Source organism: Asparagus officinalis, unplaced genomic scaffold (genome assembly GCF_001876935.1).
Source record: "Asparagus officinalis unplaced genomic scaffold, Aspof.V1 AsparagusV1_Un871, whole genome shotgun sequence".
Classification (NCBI taxonomy): Eukaryota; Viridiplantae; Streptophyta; class Magnoliopsida; order Asparagales; family Asparagaceae; genus Asparagus; species Asparagus officinalis.
This window is the reverse complement of record NW_017973130.1, coordinates 11,135-20,796: the sequence shown is the minus strand read 5'-3', so window position 1 is coordinate 20,796 and position 9,662 is coordinate 11,135. Positions and strand designations below refer to the sequence as shown.

The window sequence follows — 9,662 nt, the reverse complement described above, 5'->3', positions numbered from 1 at the left end:
TTGCTGTTCCATAAGAAATCAGAGCATAACTTGTCTATTTTCTGCAGAACTCTTATTGGAAGAATGTAACTACTTGTCCAATAATTTTGAATCCCCATAATAACAGTTTTAATTAACTGAATTCTACCAGCATATGACATTCTTCTCCTGCTTTGCCATCCTTGAATTTGTTCTGAAATTTTGCTAATCAGATTTGAGCAATCAAGATGTGAGAGTCTTTTGGAAATCAGGGGCATCCCCAAATATCTAATTGGTAGAGAACCTTCAGAAAAGTTCAGTAAAGAACATATTTGATTCCTGACATTTTCTTCAACCCCTCCCAGATAGACAGCACATTTATTTGAGTTTGCTTCCAATCCAGAAACTCTACTGAAATCTTGAAGACAACCATTCAGCTTACTGATAGACTGGATATCAGCTTTACTAAACAATAGCAAATCATCCGCAAATATTAAGTGAGTTATCCCCAAGCCAGAGCATCTAGGATGGTATTTGAACAGATTATCAGTTCTAAGCTTCTTCATCCTCCTTGACAAATACTCCATCCCAATCACAAATAGATATGGTGATAGAGGATCCCCCTGCCTCAGTCCCCTTGCCCCCTTAAAGTATCCATGCAGAGATCCATTAAGGGATAGTGAAAATTTTGTAGTAGTTATACAGTTCATAATCCATCCAATCATTTTTCCTGGAAATCCCAATCCTGTCAACATAGCTTTAATAAAATCCCAGCTTATTGTATCAAATGCTTTTCTCAAATCTATGTTGAGTGTAGCTCTCGGGGATATATGTTTCCTACCATAATGCTTAACCAGTTCATGAGCAAGAAGAATGTTATTTGAGATAACCCTTCCTTTGACAAAGGCACACTGTGCATCATTTACTAAATACCCAATAACTTTCTGGATTCTAGCTGTAATTATTTTCGAGATCACTTTGTAGACACAATTACAGCAGGAAATTGGTCTAAACTCAGATGGTGAACTTGGATTCAGAACCTTAGGAATTAAGGTGATTGTAGTTGTATTGAGAGAGCCAAGAAGTTTACCAGAGCTAAAAAACTCCTGAACAGCCTTGATCATGTCTGAACTGATAATATTCCAGGTGCTTTTGAAGAATGATGCACTATAACCATCAGGTCCAGGGGCCTTTTCATCAGATATAGTAAAAACATCATGCTTGATTTCTTCATTGGTAATTGGAGATTCCAGTTCATTTCTATGTCTATCCATAAGAATGGGACCATCAGAGATGACTGCTGGGTCTGGATCAAGAGTGTTCACTTTTTTCCCAAGTAGGTTTCTGTAATATTCAATAAATTCAGTAGCAATTTCAGGTAATTCTGTAATCCTCCTTCCATTCTCTGAATAGAGTGTTAACACTCTATTTTGATGCCTTTTAGCTTTCATGATTGAATGGAAATATTGTGAGCTTCTATCCCCATGTACAGCCCACCTGATATTTGCTTTTTGTCTATGAAATGATTCTTCACATTGAAGCAACCTGTTATAATTTTGAATGCACTTTTTCTCCTGAGTAATTAGATTCTGGTTTAGGAGATCCAAGCTCATCTGATTTTGTACTCCCAGTAATTCCTCTTTAGCTCTTGCAACTTGCTCCCCAATGTTCATGAAGTGTTTCTTATTTAACTCTTTGAGGACAGGTTTCAGCTTCTTTAGTTTGGAATAAAACTTGTACATGTTGTATCCTTTTATCTCTTGACCCCAGACAGAATTCACAAGTGCTAAGAAATCAGGATGTTTTGTCCACATTTTGTAGAATTTAAAAGGTTTTTTACCTTGAAAATCCTCCTCCCCAACAGTTATAAGAGCTGGAGAATGATCTGAGCACATTGGTACTAGAAATTCCACTTGGCTTGATGTATAATGGTGCAGCCATCTATCATTAATCAGAATTCTGTCAATTCTGCTCCAGACTCTAGTATTTGCATCCTGCTTGTTATTCCAAGTATAAAAACATCCAATAGATTTGATATGAAGAAGTTGGCTTGATGAAATAAAGTTTTGGAAGTCTTCTGTGTCAACATCTGAAGTCGGAGCTCCTCCCATTTTTTCTTCAGCACTAATGATTGCATTAAAATCTCCACCAACCAACCAAGGGCAGTTAACACTTTGTTTGATTTCCAGAAGATCCTGCCACAATTTTCTCCTATTCTCCCTTTGATTTGAGGCATAAATCACAGACATTAAGCATGATACTTCACCATTTTTCATTTGGACAAAGCAAGTCAGGCATTGATCAGTTATGGTAATACTTTGAACTGTGATTAAATCATTGTTCCAGAGTATCCAGATTCTCCCATTTCCAGCTTCCTGAACATTAGAAATCCACTTCCAGTCTCTAGCAATTTTCCTGGCACATGATGGAATAGTAATCGACACATTTATCTTCTTATTTTCGTTTAATTGATCGAATGAAAGAGAATTTAGGGGGAAATACCCTTTTTTATCAACAAGCGAGGAAAATGTAGGTTTTGCAAAACAGAAGGGATTTTTTCACAGATACTATATATTTTATAATTTAAACCATAAAGTTTGATATTGACAATTTGGCTATTGAATTGTATCTTGAAGCATCGTCATGTAACAGGAATTTTGAAAAAAAAAATCAAACTCCAAATGTTATTCGTATGAATAGAAAAATCAAACAGGATTTTGGTTCGGATGCAAATTTTCAATTGAAATCACAACAGGACCATCTCAAGCATTTTTTAGGCTCTAGGCAGAGAAAAATATTTGGGACCTTAATATTTTTAAAAAAATAAATATTACTTTTTAAAAAATAGATTTTATATAAAATTTAATTTTCTGTCTTTTATATAAAATTTACAACAAAAGCATAATACTTTATCTTCTTTTGAATATACTAGTCATCTCTTATCATGTTTTTCTCCATTTGGTAATTTTCGAATGTAATGAACAGTAGAAAAGTGTTTAGAATTTTCATCATTTGGAAAACATAAATTGGTTTCTCTATTTGGACCTTTTACAACTAATAAATCTATTAAATTTGTTTTTATGTTTTCTCATTGTGCTATATCATATATATTTTTAACAATAGTTTTATCAATATCATTAAAAATTTATCTTCTTGATCAACTAATTCATCTTCTTCTAAATTATTATTATCTTCTTCTCTAATATTAATATTTGGTGAATTAGATTTATGATTATTAGAAAGTTCTTGACAGATTTCTTTTTGTCCTAATAAAGTATCATCTTCTAGTGATAATTCAATTGTTTTTTCATTTAAATTTTCATTTGGTTTTTCTAAGTTTTGATTTTAGTATTAGTAACAAACCTATCAAGTGCTCCTTTTTGAGATTGAATAAATTCTTCTGTTTTTCTTTTTTTCATACGTTTTGCATATTCAGACTCATATTTTCTAGGAGACATTTACATTCAATTTATAGAAAATATAGATCCCTAAAATGCTTAAAATTAAAGAAATAATAAAACCTAATTTATGCCTTGCACTTTTCAATTTGATGATACTTTAAAGACGGACATTGTTACCTGCATGAATATGATAAAAGAACAAACAAATATTAATTTCAATTTAAATTAATTAGAAGAGCATCTAGGAGAATAATTGGCCCAAATTAAAAACACCATGTAAGGATTAAAATCTAATCAATTAAGTTGAATAAAAGATATAAAAGAAAAAATAAAAACACAAAATACAGAACAAAACCGTGAGATATATATACACACACATACTTCTTCGTCGTCGCCGTTCGTCGTTCGTCTTCGCCGTCGATCAATTGAACACGAACGACGAACGGCTGGACGAACGCCATTTGGAAAGGAGCAATTTCACCTCATACACCAGTTGGAGGAAAGGAGCAGTTTCTCCATTAGGTCGATTCAAAACCCCACTTTATTTTATTGTCAATATGTTATATCATGTGTATAAGATTTTTGATTAAGCTTTTTTAATTTAATTGAATCGAAATCATGTGGGGATTGTCATGAAGCCATGAATTTAATTTCTAAGGTTTATGGGAGGGAAATTGTCGTCAGAGATGATGTTCTTGTTGTGTCATGGGCAGTAAGGATAATTTTCACGATGGGGTTTGCTCTTGCAATGGTTTTTGGGGGTTAGTTATTAAGGGTGATTTTCTTGTTGTGTCATGGTTGTCTTGTGAAATGTTTAGTAATTCTAATTATATGTGAATATCCATTTATATCCGTGATCATATCCGATCCAATTCTTAAATATCTGATCTGTATCCGTTTCCAATAAGTGCGGATATTGTTAAGGTTTTTTCTTACCAATAATAATCAATATTCGTATCCGTTTATAAAAACGGATATAGATATGATAAGTAAGATATCCGAGCCGTATCCGCTCCGATAACACCCCTAGGTAGAAAAGTTCAAATGTGTGAGACTTGAGGGGCAAATTTGTAAATATCAAGATATAAAAGACAATTATGCAAATATGAAACATGTAAGGGGTATATATACAAACCAAAAAAAGCTCTTCACAGCTTTCCGAGTTTTGTCGTCAGCGGTAAGCTCTTTCGATTCAATTAATCTTTGCCAGTTTCCGCCGTTGGGTGGAAATTGTAGGGGTGTTATCGGAGCGGATATGGTTCGGATATGACACTTACCATATCCATATCTGCTTTTTATAAACGGATACGGATCACCTTTGGTAAGAAAAAACATTAACCATATTCGCACTTATCGAAAACAGATACGGTTCAGATATTTGAGAATCGGATCGGATATGATCACGGATATAAACGGATATTCGACATAAATCTATTAGACATATAATCTTCATAAACCATCAATTGAAAACTAAAATTGAGCACAAATCTATTAGACATATAATCTTCATCCAAAATCTTCAGTAGCACAACCTGCTTGCAGATATCCTTTGCATCAAAAAACAGTAATTGAAGAATCGGATCTTGATCAAAAGGTTCAAGGGACTTAGTAGTTAGTATAAAAAAAATGTGTCCTCAGCTTCCAGGTAAAGAGTGATTATACAAAGTTGGAACTAGAATCTCACGATGCTTTTCACAAACTAATATCAGCAAGCTGATATTAGTCTTAAAAATTAACATGGGGAAAATCAATCCAAACAATTAAGACCCTAGTGAATGTGGAAAACAAGATGGTATCAAAGAAATACTCTCTGAAACCTTGGTATTACTGTTGCATAGTTATGACTCAAAACGCTTCCACAAAATAAGGAGGCGATCTTAAGGACCATGCTTGAGTACTGAAATACAAATTTGCAAGCAGAAGAAATTCATTTTTGAGAAAACAATGGCAGATATATGATTCAATGTAAGGTGGCCAACAACCCAAACCAAAGAAATTTTTACAAATCAGAATAGCACACAAAGGTAATTTGGTAAGATAAATATGCTGTTAATTGAGAAGAGATTCAGTTGTCAGGCTGATATTAAACTAACAATAATGCTGCACTAGTAAAATTAATCTTGGATCTACAACAATTTCTTAGGCACGCTTTTCAGCTAAAAGACTATAGTTTCCAAAACTAAATCCACATGCTAACACATAGAACAAATCTTCATTCGTTAAACAAGTCCCAAATAATAAAACTTATCAAAACTATTTTCACAAATAATTCAACAGAGATAAAAAGAACTTACTTTCTGCAGATCATCTTATCCTGGTTGTACTTCCTAGCTAGAGCCATAAGAGAGGGCTCAATAATCGACGACGCCTAGACGAAGACGACGGCGGCTGGACACTTGAATCGAAGGATCTGACGGCGAATCGACGACGCCTGGACGAAGACGATGCATGGACGCTTGGACGAAGACGAGGATCTGATGCCTGGACGAGACGAGGATCTGACGCCTGGACGAAGACGACGCCTGGACGCCTGGACGCCTGGACGGAGACGACGCCTGGACAGATGCCAGGTACGGAAGTTGAACCTGTGAAATGCAATGAGAGGGTGGAAGCTGGAGAACATGGAAACGAGATTTGAAGTGCTGCACAAGACCTGGAGCTGTTATACAATGCTTTAGTTTGTAATAAATGCTGTTAGTTAGTTGTGAACAGTATTAACTATGTCTGATGTTAGTTCTGTTCTGTTTTGTTAGTTCTAGCTATGTACTGCCTGTGCACGTGCACAAACATGAGTTCATTGAGTCCGTTTGTATAAATTGAGAACTTGTACACAATCAAAGGCAGCTAATGAAATGAATTGATTTCTTCTCCTCAACTTAGTTTACAACTTTCTCTCTGTTCCCTCTCTTTCAATTCTCCCTCAACTTTCCCTCTTGAAAAAATCTGTTTCAATCTCGTTTCAGGCTCATCATGGTCAGAATCATCTCCAAAGGAACCGATCGAGGATTCAGAACCTCACAATTGGTATCAGAGCGAAGCTTATTCAATCAACATTGGGCGACAATGTTTTCTCAACTAGAAGCGAATGCAAAGCTTCTTCAAGAACTCAGGAACTCCAAGAATCCTCTCAGACGTGCAGAACAGGATTCTCCACCAAATCGAATCCTCCTCGTCACCATTCACACAATGCTCTATCCTATAACGGAGGAAGTGTTGCATCGAGTGTTTTCTCCATATGGATTTGTAGAGAAGATCGTCATCCTTCAGAAGTCAGCTAGCTTTCAAGCTCTTATACAGTTTCAATCACAGCAAAATGCGGTGGAAGCGATGAATTCTCTACAAGGGCGCAACATTTATGATGGCTGTTGTCAATTAGCCATACAATTTTCTAATCCCAGAACTCCAGAGATCAGCAACAGCCTCAGGAATGAGAATGTGAAGTCAAGATCCTCTGCAGTCCCTGCAATTTCTTTTTCAAAGGTGTCCAAGAATTTCATGGCACCAACAGTCCCTACATCTTCAGAAGCCATTGTGCCCTCCTCTCCAAGAAAGAAGAATCTTCAAGAGAGGAATGAGGTAATTAACTCAGTTTCCGATTCTGTTGAGTTTTCAATGAAGGAAGTGGGGATTGGTGTTGAGTTTGAGGATATCATGTTGAAATCCGAAATGGGTTTTGGGTCTCAAGAAGTCTTGAGTGTTGGTCGGCTGAGGGTTGGGGAAGGAGATCTGGTACGGAGCTCCGGATCAAGGGAGGACATGGAAATATCAAGCTCAGGAGTTAAAGAATCAAGCAAGAAGGGTTACAATAATGACCCCATTTCTCAAAATAGAAGAGATACTGATTACAATGGAGAATTTCAGTTATCTCAGAACTCCATGTTCTTGAGATCCATGAGCTCAAATCCTGAGAAGAGCATCTTGATCACTGCTAAGAGTACCTTGGTCTCTGATCAGTCCCTGTTCAACTCCAGTGGTGAAGACTCCAATCTCAATGGTGAAGGCCAAGAAGTGGATATACAAAATCAAATGAATGGTGAATTCCAGCCAGTTCACAGTTTTGCTACCAACAAAACAACTGACACCAAGGCACAGACTGTAAAAGTTTCCAAAGCTGTGAAGGCTGGAGCTTCAAGCATAAAGAAGAAAACAAAGAAGATCCGCACATCTGTGACACTTCACCGCCCCAAGACGTTGAAGAAAGACAGGAAACCCAAGTACCCCAGAATTAGCGCACCGCTGAGGAAGAAGCTTGGCCATTATCAAATTCTCAAGTACCATTTAACTACTGAGTCTGCTATGAAGAAGATTGAGGACAATAATAGCCTTGTCTTCATTGTTGATATATGAGCAGACAAGATTTCCAAGAAGAAGACGAAGCAGCCGCAAACTTCTCGTCTCCACCGGAAGTCAAAACTCAAGAAACCGCCATGGCCATCCTCAAACAAGAGAAAGCCAAAGCTCAAGAACCTACCATGGCCAATCTCAAGCAAGAAGGAGACTAAGAAGACGTCGTTGTATGCTTTGAACGGATCGCTGGAGGCTCAGGTTTTTTCAGCAGTGCCTCCTGAGGGGATCTCGAGGGTCGAGCTCGAGGAAAAAGTTGGTGGTCAGATTTTCAAGATTGCACCAGCAGCCATGCCGTTCAAGATTGCGGCAGCAGCCATGCCGTTCAAGCGCTACGTGGAGATTGGAAGAGTGGTGCTTGTTAACTACGGAAAGGATTATGGCAGGCTCGTCGTAATCGTTAATGTCCTCGATCAGAACAGATCTCTGGTCGATGCCCCAAACATGGTACGTGGTCAGATGAATTTCAAGAGGCTAACCCTGACTGATATCAAGATTGACATCCCAAGGATCCCGAAAAAGAAGTCCTTGATTGCTGCAATGGAAGCTGCTGATGCTAGCATGATTGGTCAGTTTGGTGTGGGGTTTTACTCCGCATCTCTTGTGGCTGAAAGAGTGGTTCTGACCACTAAGCACAATGATGATGAGCGGTATATTTGGAAATCTCAAGCTGGAGGGTCTTTCACAGTTACCAGAGACTCTGGAGAAATCCTTGGAAGGGGAGCCAAGATTACTCTTTTCCTGAAGGAGGATCAGTTGGAATATCTTGAGGAGCGCCGTCTCAAAGATCTGATCAAGAAGCACTCTGAGTTCATCAATTACCCAATTTCTCTCCGGACTGAAAAGACCACTGAGAAAGAAATCTCTGACGATGAAGATGAGGAGGAAGAGAAGAAAGAGTTGCTTCAGTTCCGTGTCTGGAACATCTACAAGGTGATCGAGGCTGTGCTTCCTCCAAGGACTTCATCTCAGCTCACCGACATGGAGCTTGATGAATGCAAGGAGTTCAGTTTTGAGGTAGCTGAAGGTTTGTTAGAGACTGTAAGGTTTCCTACAGTGGACCTTGGGACAAGGTCCAATTTAAGGGGAGGGAATTGTCAGGTACGGAAGTTGAACCTGTGAAATGCAATGAGAGGGTGGAAGCTGGAGAACATGGAAACGAGATTTGAAGTGCTGCACAAGACCTGGAGCTGTTATACAATGCTTTAGTTTGTAATAAATGCTGTTAGTTAGTTGTGAACAGTATTAACTGTGTCTGATGTTAGTTCTGTTCTGTTTTGTTAGTTCTAGCTATGTACTGCCTGTGCACGTGCACAAACATGAGTTCATTGAGTCCGTTTGTATAAATTGAGAACTTGTACACAATCAAAGGCAGCTAATGAAATGAATTGATTTCTTCTCCTCAACTTAGTTTACAACTTTCTCTCTGTTCCCTCTCTTTCAATTCTCCCTCAACTTTCCCTCTTGAAAAAATCTGTTTCAATCTTGTTTCAGGCTCATCATGGTCAGAATCATCTCCAAAGGAACCGATCGAGGATTCAGAACCTCACAACAGAGGGCTGGAGGGAGGCTGGAAATTGATAGATCGGGGCTGGAGGCTGAAAATTGGGTAGAGTGGAGGCGGACATCACAAACCTAGGGTTTTAGTTGTAGTTGGGTTTTGGGTTAGCGGTTATTGGTTTGTAATTTTAACTTGGGGACCCAATCTTTATTAAATCGCGGATATTCGTATCCGCAACCCTCATATCCGTATTGGAATTTGTATTCGAAAAAAATCTAAAACCGGATCCGTATCCGAAACCGTATCCAAAACCGTATCCGTCCGGTTTTAAATTTTGATTATATCTGCACTGTTCGGATACGGATGCGGATTGGTTCGGATATATTCGAACCGTTTGGCACCCTTACATGATGGTGCACAACAGAGAAAACTGAGATTCATTGACTACATTTGCTAGC

The 9,662-nt window shown here is 37.9% G+C and overlaps 1 protein-coding gene across 1 annotated transcript; it reads left to right on the top strand.

Moving 5' to 3' along the window:
- The first annotated feature begins 8,006 nt into the window (after positions 1 to 8,006).
- On the top strand, positions 8,007 to 9,316 carry LOC109828234 (heat shock cognate protein HSP 90-beta-like). Its single transcript, XM_020395262.1, has 2 exons — positions 8,007 to 8,730; positions 9,198 to 9,316. The coding sequence occupies exons 1-2, from the start codon at positions 8,022 to 8,024 to the stop codon at positions 9,314 to 9,316; spliced, it is 828 nt and encodes a 275-aa protein (XP_020250851.1). The 5' UTR covers positions 8,007 to 8,021.
- The last annotated feature ends 346 nt before the right edge of the window (positions 9,317 to 9,662 follow it).